Here is a 25,721-nt window from a genome sequence, read left to right as displayed (position 1 = left end):
AGAGAGAGAGAGAGAGAGAGAGAGAGAATCAATATGGGAATGAATGATTGAATTAATGGATATATATCAGTGTGAGATTTCTAGTTCCTGAGTCCTGACTGCATTGTTTCATATCAGGTTTTATGGGACAGCCAGTGATAATATAGCCCCCAATTATGTTGAAGCTGGTTCAAATTATTTTCTGATACTTACATCTCACAAAGAATGAACTGTTCATCAATTCCATCCTGTCCCTTTGGATTTACTTGTCTCACTGGCCAGTGTGAAAGGAAAGGTTTGGTTCCATTCCCCTAATCTGGACTCCTTGTCCTGTAACACAGGGTTTCCATCCTACCTATTTCTGGCAGACAAATCTCCCTTTTGGCACCATGTTCTTTTTCACAGGCTCAGAAAACTCAGAACTGATTGGGTAGACAGAACCTTAGCACAGCTGTTAAATGACTAAAACATGTAATTTATCATGACATTATACTGGCTTTATTATGAAGCAAGTATATTGTTTTGGTTAGATCATGTAGAGGCAAGGAGAAAGCCATGGATAGGGTCCATCTTTCTCCCAGTTGGCAAACACGTAAAAAGAAAGGTACAGTGGGACTAAACAGTAGCCTATTTTATTAATGTGATGTCATTAAAAAATAATTCTAGATGCTCCTTCATGATGCCAGAACATGTAGCTCATTTAGTAAAAATATTTGGTCAGCTTTATTCAGAAAATCAGTTCATCGTCTGAATATTTGGCATGGTATGGATAATTAAGTCAAGTTTTCCTTTCTCTGGGAAGCAAAATTTATTCTTGCTTTTATTAGTTTAGATTTTTTTCAGTTATTAGAAGGGGATTTACTTCTAGTTGAGAAATTAAATATAAGTAACTCTCAATTATAAAATGTCCGATTGGCTGGGATTCTTCTAAAGGGTCATCCCAAATATAGATAGCAACACAGATACACTGAATAATCTTGAACACATTAAATAGTTACATCTGTGTTTGATGATAATATAAACACATCAGTGTTGTTGCAAGTAAATTTTTTAGATGTTCCAACCCCAAAATAAAGAAGAATCATCTAATATGGGATAATGAAAGGAGAGTCATTGTGCACTGAAAAGGCAACACATTTCTCTTACCTGGTCGACACTGATTACACCTTCTTCCTTGACGATTAGGCAAACACAGGCACTGGCCACTGATTGGGTCGCAAGTGGTCCCAGGTAATGTCCCCAAGGAGTCACACTCACACATCTGGCAGCCTTGAAAATTGCCACTGGTCAAATTGTACCTGTGAGGCTCACACTGATTACAGTGAAGACCTGTTACTCCTAATTTGCAAGGACATTGTCCTGTTGATTTGTCACACAGCAGAGAGCCATTTACTGTCCCAGCCTTATCACAGTTACAAGGCAGACAGAGGAAAGAATTATTTTGCTGGAGGAAGAAGTATCCTTCCAAACATTCATTGCACTGCCTCCCTCCAACCCTGGGCTTACACAGGCACTGCCCTGTCTTAGCATCACACACAGTTCCAGGGAGGGATCCAGCCAGGTCACAGTCACAGGCCTTACAACTGGGGATGTCCAACCCGTAAAAGTGTTCTCTGCAGGTGTCACACTGAAGTCCTCTGGCTTCTTTCTTGCACTCACACTGCCCAGAAAGAGGATCACAGAGCTTGTGCACTGAGCCGTGGAGGTTACACTGGCAGGGCTCACATCCATCATCGTTGTAATTTCGGAGAAATTTAAATCCAAAATTGCAATGATCACATCTAAGCCCTGAGGAGAGAATTTGTTTAAAAGAGTGAAAATGATGCTATTTGAGCTTTCAAGGCAAACAATGCTGCTGCCAACATTTAATGCAGATACAAAATGTTGAGTGTTGCCTCACAGGTAATGCCATAGAGGCCCAGTCGTACATTCGAAATACAATAACAATACTTACTTTGGCAGTAATATACAACTTTATTTCTGTAACGTGATTTATGAAATTTTATGACTTAACACAAAGAGAAATGCTTCCTGCAAATGTTGCTTCTCTTACACATACTGGAGCTCCTTTTCTCTTTAACAAATATTAAAATTTTTATTTTTAATTATTTTAACAAAATGCTCACGTAAAAGTATGGTAGACTAAAATAAAATTTCAAAGCTACTCAGAATAATTACTTATTACATTAGTGACTTCCCTAAAAATCAGATGCTCCTACAATATTTAATAAAATGTTAAGCTGATAGCTATTTTGTGTAATAGTATATATACTTTGGACATCACACCTTTAAATAATTAATATAAATAAAACTTATCCAGAGCAATTTTTATTTCAATGCTTTTATATGCCCCTATATTTTATTATTTTCAATTAATATAAATTATGCTCTCCTTGGCTCATAAAGCAATCACATCGCTTGTCATATTGTGTGATTCAGAACATTCCTCTTTAAACACTAAGTAAATTTTGCTGTTATATTACTTCTATTTAAAGGAGTATTACATATATACATTTCACAAACAGAGAAGAATGTTTTATCATCTAAATCTAAATCTTTGACAATTTAGGTTAGTTTCAGGAAGAACATTAGAAGGAAAAAGAATAAAACAAAAATGTTTGAATAGCAAAGGTTGAGATGCAAAATACTTCCTTTAGATAGTTTTCACATCCCCGTGAGTTTAAATAACTGACTACGTGGGGTTGAATCAATTGAAACATTTATTTCAAGCTACGATCGCAATAAAAAAAAATTAGTCCTAAAACAGCAGTCAAAAACACACTCAGGAACTCATATTTAGAAAAGCATTTCTTAAACTGGAAGGAAATGCATAATAGATATGTATATATATGGATAAAAATTCAAGAACTCCAATGGAAGGCAAGTTCTTTAACAGTGATGAATGACTCACCTAAGGCATATCATTTAATTTCAATAAGGAAAATAAAAAAGGACCACTATTGCTGCAAATTTTAAAAATAACTGTATTGTTAACAAGAATTATGACTCATTTTGAACTATTAAAATTGGTCTACATGGATTCATATCATATCAGTTTTAAAAATATGCGCAGTGCTTATTTGAATATGCCATACATATTCCTGACAGGCAATCTATTCCTAACGATACTCAGGAAGGCCTACAGGGCATCACATTCGCTGTTAACAAGTACAGGCAAGTTAGCCCACTTGGCATTTAATTCACATTCTTCTCCCTTTTTATTCTAGATGAATGACCTACTTTAATAAAATTATTGGTGCTAATGTATTTTACTGGTGATAGAATCATTAGTAAGATTTAACAGTTTTGTTAACTCTAACAGTTTGCTTTCCAAAGCATATACAACATACACCGGTATTTTCTGCTTTTCTTCATATTAACAAGGTAAAATTGAATAAGGACATTTGCTAATCCCATTAAAAAAAGAAACATACATACATATACACACATATAAACACATATCGAGTTCATGTTTTTATCAAAAATTCTGCATGTGTAGAAATAACTCCAGAAATAATAATATCAAGATCATGATTTAATCTTCAAAAATACATACACCTTCCTACGGAAAACTATCTGGATCAATAAAATAAGACGTGGCAGGGAGGTCATAACACATTCCAAGTAAATAGAAAATTTTGATTTTTTCCTTCCTTCATTCAGCTCTGGAATCTAACCATCACAGGAAAGATTCCACTGTTATAAAAAAAATAAAAGTTTCATTGTCTTTAAAGGTCTTTCCTTAAATTTTGTTTTCAGATCATGAATTTAAAATACATATTATATCATATTAAAGAACAAAGGATGACACATAGATTGAATTCAAAGGTACTGGAATTCACTTGGCGTCACAGATAGCACTTATAAAATGATAGGCTTTTCTTTAGAAGTTACCTATTCTTTTCTTTCCAAAAAGTTAGTTTTTGTATGGCTGAAATGCAGAAGGGCAAGTTATGTCAATGATTTTGATGTAATCTTTCTTTAAAACAGAAATTTTGTGTCTTATCATTAACCATGTCTATATTTTTTAATTAAATTAAAATGAAATGATTGTCTGGCTGAATTGTGTAAAATGAGGTATGTATCACTACCTATCTAAAAGATAAAGGATTAGCTTTTGAGTTACAGCACAGAAAGGAAAATGTTATCCAGAATATGTTCATCTGTATGTGTATATGTATGTATGCATTGCGTGTGTGCGTGTGTGTGTGTGTGTGTGTGTGTGTCTGCCAGGCATGTTTTTATTATTATAAGGCTCAGGTTAGTGTTAGGAAAACCACGAAAGACTTGGTGTCTTGAGTGACAATAGAAAGGTAAAGGTCTTTTTTAAACTTCCTATATGAACCAACACATATTCAGTTAAAATACAAGACTCACTTCATCAGGAAACTTTCCTCTCATAATATTCTCATATATCAACATTTCAAAGTGCATTATGTACATAGTGCATTTTGGGCACTTGATAAATTTTGTCCTTATGTGGCTATGGTTCCCCTCAAAAATGCTGGATGTAATAAATTGCTATAATCAAATCTAATTTCTGAAAAATACCTGTGGGAGTAACAAACAAAAAAGCACGTCTTGTATAAAAAAAATGATAAATAACACCGAAGGTAGCTGTTTATTATAATCAGCTTGGCACTGAATTACAAAATTAAAATTATGTGGCCCTTTATAACTAACCCTACCAATATACATGATCTGTGGAATTATGTTGACTTATTTTGCATTTCATAGGAACAGTTCAAAGAAATATAATAGAAAAAAATGGAAAGATTTATCACAAAGGACCCTGTAGCACAGAATATTTTGAAAAAATCCATTTATTTTGGTCTATTAAGAAAACTAGCATGGAAATGATTTGCTTAGAACTCAGTAAGTGTAAAACATTTTGAAAAAGTGCTAATTTTCTAAAAGAAACATCTATGCAGTAAGCAAATTATATTTTTCTATGACTTATTAGTATGGGACCATGTGAACTAATGCATCTACAGAATAAAGAAACTTCTAAAAGGTTGATTAAACTAAGCTTCAAGCTGTAGTTTGATAGAATTATTAATTTAATCATTTTTAGACAGTTAATTTCATCCAAATTGTTTTTTTTTTTTTCCCAGCCTGCCTTGAGCAAGGAAACTTGCTTTACTCTTCAGTTAAGAAATCAAATAGAGAATTTTATCCCAGATGGTAATAGAGATGTGACTGTAAACTTTTGCATTACACATACCAATAACATTTGCTTTGCACTTGCACTGGCCTGAATTTTGGTGACAGGTAATATCTCCATCCACTGTCCCAGAGGTATTACAGTTACAGGGGCTGCAGCCATCAGGATCCAACTCTTGTAGGTTGTAGAATCCGTTCTGGCACTGATTGCACTGTCTGCCAGACACACGTCTCTTACAATTACACTGGCCTCCCATCTAGAGAAGATACAACATTTTGTAGAATGATGAACGTATCTATTTTTAGATAATTTGCTCATTAGGTACAAGACAGGGAGGGAGGAAGGAAAAAAAAAAACTTTAAACAGACAAGAAGGTAATAAGGTATGTTTCCTCCTGACACAAAACATGGGAAGCTTCAGCAGGGTGAATATATAGAACTGAATGAAAATAACCCCCAAGAAAGTCAGTAGTATGTGACTAAAAGGGAAATGTGGAATTAAGCACTAAGTACCACATAAAGAAATCAAAATATAGTCATGGGGAGATTGAAAATAGAAAAGAGCCAGCAGTTAATTTAGTCTCACAATTTTACCTCTCATCTACTAGTTTCCCCTCATCTACTGTCTCGTTGACCCAAACTTGCTTGATACATGCCGGGTGCTTAAACTAAGAGCAGATCTTTCTATAATTTATCATCCCATCACGGGTTCAACAGTGTTTAAAATAAAGTTCTTTGTTAATATAAGCATTTGTACCTACTGATATTGACCCTGATAACTTTTTTTTAAAAATACAATTCTGTTTTTAGGAACATTTCAGCATATTTATGGCTCGTTTGTAACACGACTTAGTTACATTAAGTATATTTAGCTGATTTATATTGTTATAAAAAATGCAACAATAGTTATTTGTTTCAGAGTAATATCAAGTAAATAACAACTGAAAAAAAAGTATTTTTCTTCCTCAAGCTGCTGTTTGAGAATGAAATGCACAAAAGGTAGAATGCTTATCTACTGTATACATAAATAATAGCATGTTGTTTAAAGAAAGATAAATAGAGGGGCGCCTGGGTGGCTTGGTCGGTTAAGCGTCCGACTTCGGCTCGGGTCATGATCTCACGGTCCGTGAGTTTGAGCCCCGCGTTGGGCTCTGTGCTGACAGCTCAGAGCCCGGAGCCTGTTTCGGATTCTGTGTCTCCCTCTCTCTCTGACCCTCCCCCGTTCATGCTCTGTCTCACTCTGTCTCAAAAATAAATAAACGTTAAAAAAAAATTTAAAGAAAGATAAATAGAGCCTAAACTTTCCCTGAGAGAACATATCCATATAAAATGTGAAATTAATATGAGAAATTTAAAAATAACTTAAAGACTTGAAAAAGAGATGCCAGTGTAGACATCAAATCAAATCTCTTATAAAGTCACTGGCATTTTCTCCCTGGTTTTCTTTCAAATGAACTGAATCTAGCTTTCCACATTTGGAGACTGGGTTATTACATAGGGAAGTAACCAACGTGTAGACAAGCATGATTTCATTTACCTTTAATCTCAAGTACACTAAAAACGATCAGGTTGGGGGCCACCTGGATGTGTCAGTGGGGTAAGCATCTAACTCTTGATTTTAGTTTAGGTCATGATCTCATGGTTTGTGGGATCGAGCCCCACATCTGGCTCTGCACTGACAACTGCAGAGCCTGCTTGGGATTCTCTCTCTCTCTCTCTCTCTCTCTCTGCCCCTCCCCTGCATGTGCATGCATGCCCTCTCTGTCTCTCAAAATAAATAAATACACATTTAAAAAAAGATATCAGGTTGGGATTCACATGTAAAAATGTAGAGAAGCGTTTTTAAATTAAAGAATTTAAAGAAATCTATCCCTGCTCCATTCTTCCTCATGTGAGATACAGGGACTGACTGGACTCATTCTGTAAAGATAAAAGAATTGATAGATGAATGTTTAATACTCTGAAAAACAGAGGTTGATACATGTACCAGGTGTAGTTGTAGATAATGATGAACTTCAATAGCAAAGATGCATATAGATCCAGAAAGATATGCAAAACCATGAAGTATTACTTTGTACCCATGTTCCCCACCCCACTCTCACCCAGCCCCATGGAATCCAGACAGTTACTCAAGACAGAGATTTTATGTGGCCTGCAAAGTAAGTGGCCTTTAATGGTGAATATGTGTTATATAGAACCATGAAAATCTAACAGTCCTTTGATTACACACTTTCCTGCAAATAAGATAATACAATTTTACTCCCATTTCCTTAAAAGTTTGTATGATACATATAAATTATATCTTCTTTAAGTCTGCTAGGTGGTGAAAATGTGGTTTCAAAGTAAGTGATAAAGGCTTTATGAAAAGTTTTCATCTTAATCAGTTTCTCAAAATTCATCTGAAAATACAAATATACTTCTGTACAACTCAGTTTCATTTATATGTTGGCACATAAATCTACTCATCCTTCAAGACCAATTCCTGTCCACCAAGAAGTAGAAAGACAGAAGGGCGTGCTTCTCTTTATAAATACACTTCGCTTCTGCACTGCAAAGGAAACAATCAACAAAACTAAAAGGCAACCGACAGAATGGGAAAAGATATTTGCAAATGACATATCAGACAAAGGGCTAGTATCCAAAATCTATAAAGAACTCACCAAACTCCACACCCGAAAAACAAATAATCCAGTGAAGAAATGGGCAGAAGACATGAATAGACACCTCTCTAAAGAAGACATCCAGATGGCCAACAGGCACATGAAAAGATGCTCAACGTCACTCCTCATCAGGAAAATCCAAATCAAAGCCACACTAAGATGTCACCTCATGCCAGTCAGAGTGGCTAAAATGAACAAATCAGGAGACTCTAGATGCTGGGGAGGTTGTGGAGAAATGGGAACCCTCTTGCACTGTTGGTGGGAATGTAAACTGGTGCAGCCACTCTGGAAAACAGTGTGGAGGTTCCTCAAAAAATTAAAAATAGGTCTACTCTATGACCCAGCAATAGCACTGCTAGGAATTTACCCAAGGGATAAAGGAGTGCTGATGCATTGGGACACTTGTACCCCAATGTTTATAGCAGCACTTTCAACAATAGCCAAATTATGGAAAGAGCCAAATTATGGAAAGACATTTCCAAATTATGGAAATGTCAATCAACTGATGAATGAATAAAGAAATTGTGGTTTTGGGGCGCCTGGGTGGCTCAGTCGGTTGAGCGTCCGACTTCGGCTCAGGTCACGATCTCACAGTCTGTAAGTTCAAGCCCCGCGTCGGGCTCTGGGCTGATGGCTCAGAGCCTGGAGCCTGCTTCTGATTCTGTGTCTCCCTCTCTCTCTGCCCCTCCCCCATTCATGCTCTGTCTCTCTCTGTCTCAAAAATAAATAAAAACGTTAAAAAAAATTTAAAAAAAAAGAAATTGTGGTTTATATACACAATGGAATACTACGTGGCAATGAGAAAAAATGAAATATGGCCTTTTGTAGCAACATGGATGGAACTGGAGAGTGTGATGCTAAGTGAAATAAGTCATACAGAGAAAGACAGATATCATATGTTCTCACTCTTATGTGGATCCTGAGAAACTTAACAGAAGACCATGGGGGAGGGGAAGGGGGGAAAAAGTTAGAGAGGGAGGGAGCCAAACCATAAGAGACTTAAAAACTGAGAATAAACTGAGGGTTGATGGGGGTGGGAGGGAGGGGAGGGTGGGTGATGGGCACTGAGGAGGGCACCTGTTGGGATGAGCACTGGGTGTTGTATACAAACCAATTTGACAATAAATTTCATATTAAAAAATAAAATAAAAAATAAAAATACACTTCCAAAAAGTCAAATTCAACACTTTTATGTTTCCATTCTCTTTGGTTGAATACTTCTACACTAACCCAGTTAAATATTACAACCCGGAAAAGTCGTGGGGATGAAAGGTACAGTGTAGGGAATAGAGTCATGGTATTGAAATAGTGTTGTGTGTTGACAGATGGTAACTACATTTGTGGGGAGCGCAGTGCTACGTAGAGAGTTGTCAAATCACTATGCTGTACACCTTAAACTAATTTAACATTGTATGTCAACTATACGTTAGTAAAAATCAATAAGAAAGTAAGGAAAATACACTCCTGTAATTGTTATCTCCAGAAAGATAGGTAAAATTTATATTCACTTAAAAATATAGAAAACAAAAAGCCTTAAGAAAGAAGCAATCTGTTAAGGAAAGAGCTTTTGAATATTAAAAATACAACAGGCAAAATAAAAATCTCAATAAGATTGGAAGAGAAAGTGGAGAAAATTATTCAGAAAGAATAATAACAATAGAGACGAAAAACAAAATAAAAATGGAACATTTCCAGAAAGACAAAAAAATAGAAAAAAAATAAGGGAGAAAATTACCAAAGAATACAAAGTAAACATTTTTGCAGACATGAAATGACAGTTTAAAAGGACTCAACCAGGGGGACGCCTGGGTGGCTTGGTGAGATAAACATCCAACTCTTCTTTTTTTAAGTTTATTTTATTTATTTTGAAAGAGAAACAGAGTGTGCAAACAGGGGAGGGGCAGAGAGAGAATCTAAAGCAGGCTCCACATTGTCAGCACAGAACCCAACACAGGGCTTGATCTCAGAACCCTTGATCTCACGAACCATGAAATCATGACCTGAACTGAAATTAAGAGTCTAGCGCTCAACCAACTAAGTCACACAGATGTACCCCTTTGGACTCCTGATTTAGGCTCAATTTATGACCTCACGGTTCCAGAGTTTGAGCCCCTCATCAGGCTTCATGCTGACAGGATACAGCCTGCTTGGGATTCTCTTTCATTCCTCCTCTCACTGTCCTTCCTCCACTCTCTCTGTCTCAAAATAAATAAACTAAAAAAAAAAAAAAAACAGGGCTCAGAATGTGCTGGCAAAATTAATGGTAGGGGGAGGGAAGGGCAACATTTGGTAAAATCCCACAAAGCATTCAAACAAAAGGCACAAAAATATCTAGAGAACAATAAATCCAACATGAAAGAAATATAGAATATCAATGAAGTGTTCTACAGTGTTATAGTAATCCAGAACACTAAATCTTAACTTCCAAATTATGAGTGAAATTATTTTCCAGTCTATAATTCACTACCAGGTCAAACTATCAGTTATCAGTGAAGAAAGAATCACAATACTTTTCAGATATGGAAGGATTTAAAAAATATAACTTCCTCTCTCGGGAAGTTCACGGAGGACATGACACCAGCAGATTAAAAACAAAAATTAAACAAACAGGGCCACGTGGCTTAGTAGGTTGAACATCCAATTCAGCTCAGGTCAGGATCTCACAGTTCGTGAGTTCAAGCCCCATGTAGGACCCTGTGCTGATAGCTCAGACTTGGAGCCTGCTTCAGATTCTGAGTCTTCCTCTCTCTCTCCCTCTCCCCCACTCACGCTCTCTCTCTTTCAAAAATAAACACTAGAATTTTTTTAAAAGTAAACAAACCATAGCAACAACAATTCAAGCATGGGATAAAGGGGATGAAGATTCAGAAGTATGTGGAAAGTGTCAGGCTAATGGCTGGGCAGGAGACAGAGAGGGCCATTGGTCCAGACTATATCCAAAGGATGGAACCCTCTGAGAAGGTGGGGCCATACAGATGTACTCATTATACTTGGACATATTAAAAAATAAAAGACTTATAGATATGCATGTCGCAAAGATGTCAGCATTTGGGGGAGAAATTAGGGACAGACTACATAGAAAGCTAAACGTATATAAGGAAAGGAGTTATTCAATCTTTAAATTATTAAATTATTAAATCTTTACTAAGGTATTAAATATAGTCAGGATAAAAGATTATGAACATTTCTGAAGACAGAGTCAACATGATTTGCTGACAAATTATATATAACTGCTAAGAGAAAGAGAATTCAAAAATGATAACCATGGGTCTTACCATGAACAATTCGAAAGACAGAGTTGCTGTTAGCTAAGATGGGAAAGGCTATGGGTGAAGCAGATCTAGGGGGAAATCAGGAGATAGGTTTGGGACACATTAACTTTGAGATATCTGCTAGATATTGAGTATTTAATTTAAAATATGAATGTGGAATGCCCTTGAGCATTGCCTGCATATTCACAATATTTGAAGTTAAGTATCAGCAAGGGAACAGAGGTAGATAGAGGAAAGATCCATAAAGAGGGTTCTGGAGAGGAATGGGGATCAAAGGATTTGAACTAATAGTATGTTTATTTGCTTAAAGGGAAAACAAAACACAGGTGTACACATTGATAATGCAAGGAAGGGAAAAGTCAAGTGCAGTCCCTGACTTGCCCACTATCATGGCCTCTCCTTTGGGAAGTTGATATCTACCCATTTCTATCCTTTTACAATACTGAGTCCCTCCCAAGTTAAAGCATTTTCCCTCTTCTGCTATCCTACAGCATTTTATTGTTAGATTACTCCATCCTGCAATTCCCCAGTGTCTAACTTAGGATTATTATATGCCTATCTGAAAATACCACATCTAACTTCAAGATGTGACATAACTACTAGTCACAGTATTAACTATACTCTGTCCCCAAAATCTACCTGAATCTTAGTAATCTATAAAATGAGCATAAATATCCCTACATCTGTTCTCAGGATTAACTGAGATTATTAATTTCAAAGTATTTAGTATCATCTCTGGAACATAGTAAGTGCCTGTTAAAGATTAGCTATGATGATTACTATGCAGATTTCACACTGATGTTGAACAAATAGTAGTAATTGAACAAATTCATCAAATAACTGATAGTCAAACTTTTTTTTTCATCCTTCCAGAATACTTGAGGGATGTGTGGCAAACACTTGCAAAGTAAAAAGGCCTGTGCCTTTGCATCCTGTGGAAGGGCACAGAAAGCTTTGGATGCTCCTTCTCTTCTCTCTTTTGCTCATTCTACTCCAGGTACATAGCTTCTTTTCTGTTCCTTGAACACATGAGGGATGTTCTCACTTTAGGATATTTGTACAGGCTGTGCCCTCTGCCTATGATTCTTCACTTAGATTTCCACACAACTAACTCCCTCACCTCCTTCAGTCTTTAAATCAAATGTCACCTTCTTGTTGGTACATGTCTTGACTATATATCTAAAATCGCAAGCCCCTTCCTTAAATGGCACTCCAGGTGTTCTACATTGTCCAACTTCTTCCATAACACTTAGCAAATAAACTTACTTATTTTTACATCGACAGATTTTTGTCTGTCTCATCTACTCCCCAAACCACATTATGATGGAAACCTCACAACAGCAGATTAGTCATTTTACCATGTTTGAAATGCAGGACACTTCATTTTATAGAAGATGAAACCAAACCTTAGACAGACAGTCAGTGGCCTCACTGCCAAATCAATGCTCATGGCCATTTTGCTAAATTCACTCTGCTTGTGATAAGCTACAAATCTAATGATAACAACAGCAAGGAGCTGTTATCCTGGACCCAAGGAAGACCCATTCCTAGACCCAAGGAAGGTCGACGCAATGGTCTGTGCCTGCGAGGAGATGGACGCACAGAGAAGAATCAGGCAAGCATTCCGGTTATTATTTTGTGAATTTCTCTGAATAGCACTGATGTTTGTTAATGACTGCCATAACACTCCCTGGTGACCACACTCAGGACCTCTTCATTTTGGATCATACTGCAAAAGCCTCTGTACCAGGCTATGTAGCAAGGGCGCACACATGCAGTCAAATGTGTGACCACGGAAACAATGAATTTGGCACAGATACCAGTGACAGTAGAAAAGAGTAAGATTCTGCAATAATTAGCTTCGCTTTCTCAGCTCTCCTCTACATCAAGAGATGAAATTCTGTCAGGCTGATTTCAAGGCATTGGATAATCCTTACATGAATTCCTTTGTGTTTAATGAAAACATGAAGTATGATTTCAAAATTAATAAATTAGGTGCGCATAGTCAATATTTATCAGAGGTTCTCTATGCAATAGACACTATATTTTAAGTAAGTTAAAGCAACTCTTCTAAAACAGCAGAAATATATGTCTTCCTATGTACTCATTTGGCTGGTGGTAGAGAAAATCTAATGTTCTGTAGATTACATCTTGTCACTGAACTCACTAAAAGCCAATGAGATAATGTTGATGTTGCCATGCAAAGTAAGAACCTGAAAAGCAAACTCAAAAGTTTAAGAATAGGAAGTCTGCCCTGGAAATTAAATTGGATTTGGAGAGTATTGTTTGAACAGAAAACAACAGAAAAGAAATACAAATGAGGGCAAAAAAATACATCTTTTAAGCAGTAGTACATTCTTCAGAATAGTCTTTTCTTTTACAGAGACTATAGACTTTTATAGAAATTCTTTAATCCAAATTCCACAATGTGGCCTCATCATGCCTCTCTGGTCTCTCATAACATTACTACTGTACCTCAGTGATGGCCCCAGAGTTTCTACAGGAAGGGCTGGATGGCAGCAATCTGGCTGGAAATGTCATACAGGCATTTGCTTTGTAACTACATTTGCTTCATTTCATACCTTTTTTTTCTTTCTTCATTTTGTACTACATCTGACCTCTGATACAATTTTGAATAGAAGCTGTAAGAGAAAACATCCATGTTTTGTTCCTGATCTTAGGGGAGGCAAGTTTAATGTTTATTGTGAAGTATGCTGTTAGCTGGAAGTTCTTTGCAGATGTCCTTTTCAGACTGAGGATTTTCTCTTCTATTTCTAGTGTATAGCGTATATTTATCATGAAAGTGTTTTGATTTTTCAAAAGTTTTTCAACACCTATTGAGATTATTATATGGGATTTATGTGGCTATTGCATTTATTGATTTACTTTTTTTAAATGTTTATCCTGAGAGAGTGCCCACTAGCATGCATAAGTGGGGAAACAGCAGAGAGAGGGAGGGAGAATGAGAATCCCAAGCAGGCGCCGTGCTGTCAGCACAGTCTGACATGGGGCTCAATCATACTAATGGTGAGATCATGATCTGAGCTGAAATCAAAAGTCCGATGCTTAACTGACTGAGCCACCCGGGCACCCTGCATTAACTGATTTTCAAACATTAAACCGACCTTGCATTCTTGGAATAAATGCCAATCAATCACGATACATTACCTGTATTATATATTGCAGAATTCCATTGGTCAATATATTATTATTTTACATCTATGTTCATGTGGAATACTCAAATGAACTTATTTTTAAATGTTTTATCAGGTTATGAGATCAGGGTTAGGTTGCCCTCATAAAATAAGTTGGGAAGTATATACTATTCCTTAGTTTTCTGAAAGTCTATGTATGGCTGATTTGATTTACTCCTTTACGTTACTGATGAATTCACCAGTGAAGTCATGTGGACCTCAAGTTTTCCTTCTTGAAAGGGAGTTTTGAAATTTGAATTTTGATTACAAATTCAGTCTCTTAAATTTGTACCAAGTATTCAGATTTTCTATTAGGTTTGTATTAATGTTCTATTTCTTCTTGTTTTAGTTTAATGTTAACTTGTCCATTTAAGATGCCAAAGTTATTAGGAGAGAGTTATTCATAATATGAAGTGTTTGTAGAATATTCTGTGATATCCTTTTGTTTTTTTTTTTTTTTTTACAATTTCTGTTGTTGGCAATTTGCACTTTCTTATTGATCAGTTCATCAAATTTATTAATCTTTTCAAGGAACTAACTTTGAGTTTGTTCATTTTCACTACCGTTTGCCCAATTTCTATGTGGCTGATTTTCAGGCTTCCTTTCCCTCTTTCTTCTACTCACTTTGTGTTTAGTTTGCTTATTTTTCCTTTCCCATCATCAGTCTTCTGGCTCAGAAAATAGCTTCACATTGATGCCTGGCTGCTTATCTGATGCAGTCACTTTGTCATTCATTCCTTATCATTAGGGCCTCTTTTCCCAGTTTTTTTAAGAGACTAAAATTACTCAAAAAGGACCGAGTTTGAGTAAGTATAGGAAAAGCTGAGGTAGTGCAGTTGAGCATTGTGCTAATAGGTGAAACGTGGAGTGAAGGATAAGCTTTGATTGGTAAAAGAAGTGGAAAAAGAAGGAGAAATAGGGACCATCACATAAGAAGGCAAACAACAAGAACTTGGGCTTGTGTTTTTTTCATGTATTCTAGATATTTACTTTCAGTTAGGTAGTAAAAGTTGAAAGGGACTTCAGAGAAAATAGGGACAATGATTCTATGGCCACAGAGTCTGTAAGTCTTTCCAAATGTTTTAAAAATTTGTTAACATTTATTCATTTTTGAGAGATGGAGAGAGACAGAGCACGAGTGGGGAGGGGCAGAGAGAGAGGGAGACACAGAATCCGAAGCAGGCTCCAGGCTCTGAGCTGTCAGCACAGAGCCTGACGCGGGGCTTGAACTCATGAACCGTGAGATCATGACCTGAGCTGAAGTCCGACACCCAACTGACTGAGCTACCCAGGCACCCCGAGTCTTTCCAAATTTTAACACACTAACAGAACTAAATAGCAAAACCAAAAATAAAAAAAAAAAACACCATGAATAATATTTATAACAAATCTAGGCGTCCAGAAACCCCCAAAGAACAGCAAATGGGAACAAACCACCAATAGTCACAAGATCTGTGTGGTATCCCTGTCTGTAGGGGACAAAGCAGACAGAAGTCACAGGGCATCTGCCTTTTGAAGGTCCTGAACACTAGATGCCCAAGGTGCAATGTACCCATTTGAGAACGGGTAACTGCATCTGCATCTGAATCTGAATCTGAGGTTTTGCTGACCCAGCAGCAAGTGTTTGTGAGAGATGTGCAGTGGGAAGTGAAAACTGGAGCAATCCAGTTTCCATGAACTCTCAAAACAGACAGGCCAGGGCACATTTTCAAGGCTCCCCACTTAGGAGAAACTTTTGAAAGTAGATGGGCACAACTGAGGGTCAAAACAATACTATACCTAAAGACAGAAATTCTGAAGTCAATATGGGTTTGTCACTGGCAATGAAAAAAAAATCCTTACCAAGTTTTTTTAAAAGTAATAAACATTTCAGGAAGGATAAATTTAATTCAATGGTTTCTGTTTCTTTTATTCACTATGATGTACCTTGCGACAAGCACAGTGCAGGAATTCTTAAGATATATGTTAGTTGATTAGGTAAATTATTTTCTTATTTTTATTTTTTAATATGAAATTTATTGCCAAATTGGTTTCCATACAACACCCGGTGCTCATCCCAACAGGTGCCCTCCTCAATGCCCATCACCCACCCTCCCCTCCCTCCCACCCCCATCAACCCTCAGTTTATTCTCAGTTTTCAATAGTCTCTTATGGTTTGGCTCCCTCCCTAACTTTTTCCCCCCTTCCTCTCCCACGGTCTTCTGTTAAGTTTCTCAGGATCCACATAAGAGTGAGAACATATGGTATCTGCCTTTCTCTGTATGACTTATTTCACTTAGCATCACACTCTCCAGTTCCATCCATGTTGCTACAAAAGGCCATATTTCATTCTTTCTCATTGCCACGTAGTGTTCCAGTGTGTATATAAACCACAATTTCTTTATCCATTCATCAGTTGGACGTTTAGACTTTTTCCATAATTTGGCTATTGTTGAAAGTGCTGCTATAAACATTGGGGTACAAGTGCCCCAATGCATCAGCACTCCTTTATCCCTTGGGTAAATTCCTAGCAGTGCTATTGCTGGGTCATAGAGTAGACCTATTTTTAATTTTTTGAGGAACCTCCACACTGTTTTCCAGAGTGGCTGCACCAGTTTACATTCCCACCAACAGTGCAAGAGGGTTCCCATTTCTCCACAACCTCTCCAGCATCTAGAGTCTCCTGATTTGTTCATTTTAGCCACTCTGACAGGCATGAGGTGACATCTCAGTGTGGCTTTGATTTGGATTTTCCTGATGAGGAGTGACGTTGAGCATCTTTTCATGTGCCTGTTGGCCATCTGGATGTCTTCTTTAGAGAGGTGTCTATTCATGTCTTCTGCCCATTTCTTCACTGGATTATTTGTTTTTCGGGTGTGGAGTTTGGTGAGTTCTTTATAGATTTTGGATACTAGCCCTTTGTCTGATATGTCATTTGCAAATATCTTTTCCCATTCTGTCGGTTGCCTTTTAGTTTTGTTGATTGTTTCCTTTGCAGTGCAGAAGCTTTTTATCTTCGTGAGGTCCCAATAGTTCATTTTTGCTTTTAACTCCCTTGCCTTTGGAGATGTGTCAAATAAGAAATTGTTGCAGCTGAGGTCAGAGAGGTTCTTTCCTGCTTTCTCCTCTAGGATTTTGATGGTTTCCTGTCTCACATTCAGGTCCTTCATCCATTTTGAGTTTATTTTTGTGAATGGTGTAAGAAAGTGGTCTAGTTTCATTCTTCTGCATGTTGCTGTCCAGTTTTCCCAGAACTATTTGTTAAAGAGACTGTCTTTTTTCCATTGGATATTCTTTCCTGGTTTGTCAAAGATTAGTTGGCCATACTTTTGTGGGTCCAGTTCTGGAGTCTCTATTCTATTCCATTGGTCTATATGTCTGTTTATGTGCCAATATGATTAAGTAAATCATTTAAAGCTTGCTGTGATGTCATTGAAATGTATTTAGGAGATACTGTCAAATATAATAGGAGTTCTAAAAATCACAATTTCTACTAAATTTTAGTGGTGAATTAGTTATGATTATAATATTCTTTTTTTATTTTTTTTTAATTTTTTAAACGTTTATTTTTGAGACAGAGAGAGACAGAGCATGAACAGGGGAGGGTCAGAGAGAGGGAGACACAGAATCCGAAACAAGCTCCAGGCTCTGAGCTGTCAGCACAGAGCCCGACGCGGGGCTCGAACTCACGGACCACGAGATCATGACCTGAGCCGAAGTCGGACGCCCAACCAACTGAGCCACCCAGGCGCCCCTGATTATAATATTCTTATAGAATACCTGCTCCAAATTCTTCTCTATTCAAGGAAAAAAAGCCCTATATATTCATAGATTTCAAAATATTTATCTCAATCAATACTGAAATATTGAATAATTTGGAACATACAAATCTACAACATAATTTTTAGTGTATTCCAAAGTTGAGTCTTTTGATTAACCACAACCAAACTCAGACCTATAGAAATAAAATTCTTTAAGGGTGAGGTCAGGAATTTTTATTTTTAAAAAGTTGGGGCACTTGGGTAGATCAATCAGTTGAGCATTCGACTTTGGATCAGGTCAAGATCTCATGGTATATGAGTTCAAGCTCTGCATTGCACTCTATTCTCAGCACAGAGCCTGCTTTGTATCTTGTTTCCCATTCTCTCTCTGTCCCTCCCCTATTTGCATGCTCTCTTCCTCTCTCAAAAGTAAAAATGAAACATTAAAAAAAAGTTGCATTGGTGATTCTTATGAACATCAAGACTTAAGAACTAGTGTTTTAAGTACTTACTATCTATTCTATCACTGTACTAAGTCAATTGCTCCTAGGGACTCAGTCTTACTTTTCTTTTCTTCTAAGTTAGTCATGCAGCTCATTAAATTATTGATAGGTCCATCACTGAGCATCAAAGAAATGTCATCTCTCCGAACTGAGTCAATATTGAAGTGTTCGTACTACTACTTATCTGAGTATAAATTCTGACAATAAACTCATTTTAGCAATTTTTTAAAAAGAATTTATGAACCATTTAATCATTTTCAGCACTGCTGGTACTTCTAAGAAAAAATATCTATCTATCTATCTATCTATCTATCTATCTAACCATCCATCCATCCATCCACCCATACATACATACATTTTTCTTTACACAGTATATTCTCCCTGCTAAGAGCTGGCTGATGCATAAAATGTGGACCCTGAAAACCACTACATACTTCTAGTAGAGATACTTTTTTCCTTAAGCTTCTGACTCTCTAGAGAAGAAATATCAATATTAATATAACAGGCTACCTTTGGAAGATACTCATTCCACTTGGAAAATAAATAAATGAATCTGCAGTGGTTTCTGCCACATATAAATATCATGAATTAGAGAATGCCAGGTGAATAATGTACATCATAATACTTGTTTCCATTTAAATGTTTTGTGATACTGTTGTTTATCATCTTGCTCAGCTGTCGAAAATACTCATTTGAGAAGAAAGGCTTCTACATGGGTGTAAAACTAAGATGTGTTTTCTTTTCCATTCTACAATGTCAGTCATTTGTCAGGCTGGTATATTTTTATAGTTTCCCTTCCCCTCCAAAAGGCATTTCCAAGAAACTGCTTTCCAAACTTCCCCACCATAATCTCTAAGGAGTAGTGCAAAAAGGTAAAATACTGAAGCATGCTCAAGCAAAGTGATAGTAGGAACAGAACACATTTTTTTTTCTCAATACTTTGAGTGTTCAAGATGGAAAGAGTGTAAAGAGTTTCCCCACGCACTGTTGTTCCCAGCAATGTTACATACTTGAATGGTTTTAAGAGGAAGTACTATAATTATAGTCTTTCTAGTTCTCGAAGGGGTATAATTTCATATTGCATCATCTTTTTTTTTCTGGTCTCTTTTGCTCAGAGATTAGAAGCTATAACTTGTGAAAGAGGCATGCAGTATATGTCACTGTGTTAAATTAGAACATTTCATAAATGTCATCTGAATGGCACAACTATACAGTATAGTCGTATTATAGTCTGCTGAAAAATTAATATAGTAGTTATTAACAAGATGGTGTTTTGACTTTATCAATATGAAATATCTCATGGTAGCACTTAAAAAATATTTCCAACATGAATAAATACATTCTCCATGTCTATAGTTAATGTTGTATAGAAATATGCTTTTATGAAAGTTAACTTATTTGATTCCATGATCATTTGTGTTTTATTTCGGTAAAAGCAATCAAAGTTGCTGTGGATTTGCACAATAGAATGTTTACTTACTATTGTGTTAATTTGTTAAACAAGTGAAAATGTAAATCTCAAATATACTGAGAGGAAGATGTCCATTGAGATGATAAATAAACTAAATAAATCATGCTTAAAAGAAAATACCTTTACAAAATATTCAAATTAGTGTACGTGTAAGATAATAAGCTGAATCTTTGGTATAAATTAAGCACTAAGGGAGCTCTATTATCTTTTTAATATCACCCAAATCTCCATTTGAGAATTATATTGGTTCCAAGAAATTAAAATGCCAAGTATGTACACATTTTTATTTACTAAATATTTAGAAATTTGTTAATGGTTAGGATTAAATTAATAGGGTTTGGAATAATGATCCTGAAACAAATGGATATGTTTCCTTCCTACTTTTATTTATATAATGTATGTAAATATCCAGATGAGCAATCTGCTATGTGTTCCTCTATGTGCCAGTGCTAGGAACAAATGTTTAAGTAAGACCTAGCATCTCTAACCTCAAGCTGAGCTTTGGAAACAATAAAAGTTTTGAATTCCTGCTCTATCCAATTAATACTTGTGTGATCTAGCAGGAGTTACATAATTTCTCTGAGGTCCATGTCCTGAACTACACAATGGATAAATTAATAACTCCTTCACTTACTTGGTAGAAACTAATTGACTAAAAGTGCTTGGCATAATCCTTCATACATAGCAAATGCATCACAAATGGAACCTATGGAACTTTACAGACTAGTTTTTGTCCTCATGCATTTTAAGCAATATGTCAACTACCTGTCAATCTGTTTTATACATTTCAAAATGTGGCATCCCCCTACACAGTGCCAAAACCACAGGCAGATAGACCCAGGTGGAGAACAGTCCTTTTGCCCACCAGAAGCTTAACTATACCCAGTCCTGCATAACACTGGAGAATCTAATGTCCTTGCCACTAGGTCACCCTTGATACTGGGAGTGCATCTGCCTCTGGAAACGCTCAGCACATTTGTCTGTCAGGAGAAAGGAGGCTAGCTATATTCTGTTGTGAATGAATAAGTATCATCAAAAAACACATATAAAGGGTCTGTGATGTACTGACTACTTTTTAAAACAAACTTACCATACCTATATCCATATTTCATATGTAAATAATTTTTTCACCCTTTAATAATAACCCCAAGAAGATACACACACACACACACACACACACACACACACACACACACACACACACACACACACATCTATCCTCCTATGGTGTTTGCCCTGGCTACAAGCCTTAAACTACCCATATTTTGAAATTGCCTTCAAAATCTATGGTCCCTAAGCATCCTTGATGCACTATTGCTCTTTATGCTTACCCCTTCATCTGGGAGCACCTACAGAGGCCATGATTATCTTATTTACTTGTCCCTGGGGCTTCTCTCACATGTATTCATGAGTAAGTATTTTCACCTTGCAAGCAACTCTTTTGCTGACTCAGCCCTCTTTTGCTGACACGTGTGTTGAATGAGTTTTACCAGATCAACTTCCATGGATGCCTCTGTCACTAAATGGGGTCCACCCCCAAGCAGGCATTGCTTCCAATATTAATGGTGTAGTAACCCCAATGTGCTAATAAAGTACTATATTCTCAGGGTTTTCATTCAACAGAAGCCACTGCATTCTGCATGTACAAGAGAACATCCTTCTCATTTGGTCGCTGCCGTCTGTCATGTGGGCAATGAACAGAGATTCATCTGGCTCTCCATCAGTATCCGTTGTCCTCTTCCATAGTACACGATTGTATTTAGGAAGTGGCTCTCCAGCCAGGGACAACACTTTTCTAGCCTTCCACACAACTAGTGTGACTAGCTCTCACCAACAGTATGATAGCAAAGGAGATGTATGCCTCTTTTGGATCAAGACCTTTAGAAGACGAAAGTTGTTTCTCTACATTGGTTGTTTTCTTTTTTTTGTTTTTCCTTTCCTAGAGGAAGGCAGAACCAGGCAATGGAAGGAGGCTATGTCCCTGAAGTGTCCTCTGGAGGAGAGCTACCAATCAACCTGGAACAGTTACCTTGGAGGGGTTGTATGAATAAAAAATAAACTCCTATATTGTTTGGGCCACTAGTCATTTGGGGATCTATTTGTTGCATCTGTTTAGATTATCCTAACTGCCATTGAGTAGTAATACAGTGGGCCTTGTATCATATTATCCTACACTTGTTAAATTAACATCCAGTTACTACCTAACATCCCTGCCAAGTCTATCTTCTATTTGAATCTAGTTCTAAATGCCTGAAGAATTATTTGGTAAAGTTTTTATACCATAGCCCTTGGGATAAGCTCATTCCCAAGGAGATGCCAGGTGTGTTAAAACATGCAGAAGTCAACTTAGGCTGAAGGCAGGAATTTCACCTCAGTTATAGCTGCATCCATTTTACCTCCAGGCAGTTTGTCATAACTCACCATAACTTGGTTCTTGCATAACTCCATCACTATGAGCCTTTATTGATAGGTCATATCTATGTTCCCCTTCCTTTCCCCTAGCCCCTTTGTTCCTATCTTTGCATCTGGCCCTCTGCATTCTTGGCTTAATCAATGGATACTCAGCTTACCAGCTGCAAGAGAAATATTACTACTCATCTCTCCTTAAGTCTCTGAATGATGGACTACAATTTAAGCCCAGGTTTTTATGTTTTTCTTTAAGCTCTAGATAAACTTCCTGCATTTCATATCCTTCACCAACGTAATGTTTATAGCCAATATCAATATATCACACTCTTCAGTCAAGCTTTTCATAGGCTGAAGAACTGTGTGCATTATTTCTATTTGTACACCTTAATATGTGGATAACACAAAATACAAGGTAATGTATTTCCAGAAAATTCACACAGTGACTTTTAGACATGTTGTGGTAATTGATGACAAATAGTTCTGAGCAGATGAGAAAGCATTGATGAACTGCAGGAAATGGTACATTATGTATAGAAAGTATATTCTGTTCCATTTTTTAATGTATTTCCTTAAAAATTATCACTCTGGCAGAACAATCAATTTTTGTGAGTAGCGTCCTTATCCCACATGATTCCATCATCTTTGGGTCGAACCTGGAAATACTTCCTTCAATGATGCCTTTCCATTTCATCTAATTCATTCCAACCGCTAGTCTCCTGCCTTATTAATATATTTTTTAATGTCTCTTAATCATATCTCTCTGTTCTGGCTCTATTGCAGCAGTCTATTGATGTCTTATTGAGCATTACAATCAACCATTCTTCTTTTTTTATATATAATTACAACTATATTTTCAGTTTTCAGCCAACTTTTAGATTCCCTTATTTTTTTCCTCCATTTATTAAAAAAATCACTTAGATTTTCTAATTCTGAGGACACAGCTTAGGGTACAATTCGACTATAATTTAACAGAGACTCAGTCATAAGGAAAACTTAGAAAGCCACTTGACTTTAAGATGGGATTCACAAGACAGAACAGAGTAAGCCCACTCCTACCAACTGTATACACTTATACATAAGAACACACTCATGTTTACTCCCTCTTTCTCACACACCTCCACATCCAGGTTTTGTTTGTTTGTTTGTTGTTTGTTTGTTTGCATATGCACCTTTGACAGTGGTTTACCAATTTGGTCATTGAAGAGTAATCCAGAGGCCAGCAGCAATGGCATCATCTGGGAACTTTACAAATTCAGACTCTCAGTTTTCACTCCAGACTTCCTGCCTTTTAAAAAGACGTCTGTGGGGTGCCTGGGTGGCTCAGTCGGTTGAGCATCTGACTTCAGCTCAGGTCATGATCTCACAGTCTGTGAGTTCGAGCCCCGCGTCTGGCTCTGTGCTGACAGCTCAGAGCCCGGGGCCTGTTTCAGATTCTGTGTCTCCCTCTCTCTCTGCCCCTCCCCCATTCATGCTCTGTCTCTGTCTGTTTCAAAAATAAATAAATGTTAAAAAAAATTTTTTTAAAAATAAATAAAAAATAAAAAGACGTCTGTGAGGGGTACCTGGGTGGCTCAGTCAGTTGAGCATCCAACTCAATTTCAGCTCAAGTCATGATCCCAGGGTCAGGGTCATGGGATCGGGCTCTGCATTGAGTTCCATGCTGAGCATGGAACCTGCTTAAGATTCTCTCTGTCTCTCTTTCTCTTTCTCCCTCTGTCCCTCTCCCCTGCTCATGGTCTCTCTCTCTCTGTCAAAATTAATTAAATTAAATTAAATTAAATTAAAAATTAAATTAAAATTAAAAGACCTGTGAGATATTCATATGCACATAAAAAGTTTGAGAATCACTGCTCTGGCTGACCTCCCACATCTTGATTGTTGCAGCTTCACTCATGGTTTCTCAGATCCAAGAACACAGCAAAGTAAGGAAGAAGGGAAGGGGAATGGAGAAAATACCAAGCAGGAAAGCACTCAGACAACATTTTTTGAATGCCTTCTACATGACTCAGGCCAAGAAGGACTTTCTCTTAAGTGTTTTCACCTCAGCAGCATTACCCCTGTAGGTGGCAGTAGCAGGTACTCCAAGAATGCCAGCAAACATAGGAAGAGTAGGGGCAGGGGAGGAGCACATTGGAGCCAGTTTGCTCCCACCTTGGATAAGGAGCAGACTGGGATCTCTGTATTTATCTACTGTAAGTATGAGTTCCTAGATCTCCAATACCTCAGAATGCTGGTTTTTGTTTGTTTGTTTTTGTTTTTGTTTTAAAGCATCATCTAGGCATGGGACTTTACCTAGTTTATCTGAACTTAAGTCATAGTAGATGAGGAAAAAAGAAAGAAAAGTCAACCTCTGACTCAAAAAAGATGTCAAATAAATTATGCACTGACTTCAAAGGAAACAAGAAGGAAGGGCAGTGACATCCTGGGAAACTTGCATTATATTTATCTATGCTAATAGCCAAGGCTGGTTTTAAGATAAATGGATTTATTTTTCCCCAGCAGAGTGAATTTTCATCTTTTTTTGGCTCATGGACAGCTTTTGAGTCTGATGAAAGTACTGAAAACTCTTCCCTCAAAGATACATAAACAAATAAAAAACACACAGACACACAACTACATACAATTTAAAGATATATGTGGATGCCCTAAAACTTATCCACGGTAGCTCTAGAAATTCAAGGACTCTATATTAAGGATTCCACAATAATAGTAATGATCCTTTTCCATTTTACACTCTCAATTAATTTTAATATTATCCTTTAAATGTTCCATGTGTCTTGACTTTGGCATCAGGTTGTTTTTTGGTGGGTTTTGTTTTTTTTTTAACAGGATTTAGTGACTCAGAGCATTACTTCATGCCATTCCTAAGATCTCGGCATTCAAGTGAGGAAGAATTATAACATTTCTTATGGAAGAATAAGGCAAACATGCCATATCTTATGAGATTGGATTGAGTTTCAAATGACAACTGCCAAAGGGAAAGTTCCTTTCCAGAACATAGAGCGCACGACATAGTCACTCAGGCCATTTGGGGCTGGCTTGATTCCTAAGTTATTATAACAAAATGAGACTTGAACTACTGCCTAATTTCCTTGTATGCTCCCTAATATTATTAAGGATTGCAATTGCATGAATTTCTAAAATGTCCTTGAATTCAATTTTACAGTTTATAATTCTGACATTGTTGACAACTTTTTTAGTGTGTATTCTGTTATCCCATTGAAAATGACAATAAACATTTTTTTAGAAATATTTTATAACGTTATTTACCTAAGGTGTATTTGACACTGTATCTTCACACCTAATAAACTATATACTTTATGTCTGTAC

At 36.8% G+C, this 25,721-nt stretch overlaps 1 protein-coding gene across 3 annotated transcripts in view; it reads right to left on the bottom strand.

Annotated features, from left to right (window-relative positions):
• USH2A (usherin) overlaps positions 1-25,721 on the bottom strand; it is a 739,062-nt gene that overhangs the window by 578,892 nt on the left and 134,449 nt on the right. For all 3 annotated transcript variants that reach the window (XM_019465619.2, XM_053908979.1, XM_053908980.1), the window contains exons 12-13: positions 5,204-5,399; positions 1,126-1,767 (exon numbers count right to left, since the gene is read on the bottom strand). In XM_019465619.2, the coding sequence (XP_019321164.2) occupies positions 1,126-1,767; positions 5,204-5,399 (838 nt within the window). The remainder of the gene's footprint in view (positions 1-1,125; positions 1,768-5,203; positions 5,400-25,721) is intronic.

This window comes from Panthera pardus, unplaced genomic scaffold (assembly GCF_024362965.1).
Source record: "Panthera pardus isolate Hobbes unplaced genomic scaffold, ASM2436296v1 HiC_scaffold_21, whole genome shotgun sequence".
Classification (NCBI taxonomy): Eukaryota; Metazoa; Chordata; class Mammalia; order Carnivora; family Felidae; genus Panthera; species Panthera pardus.
This window is presented reverse-complemented; position numbering and strand designations above follow the sequence as displayed.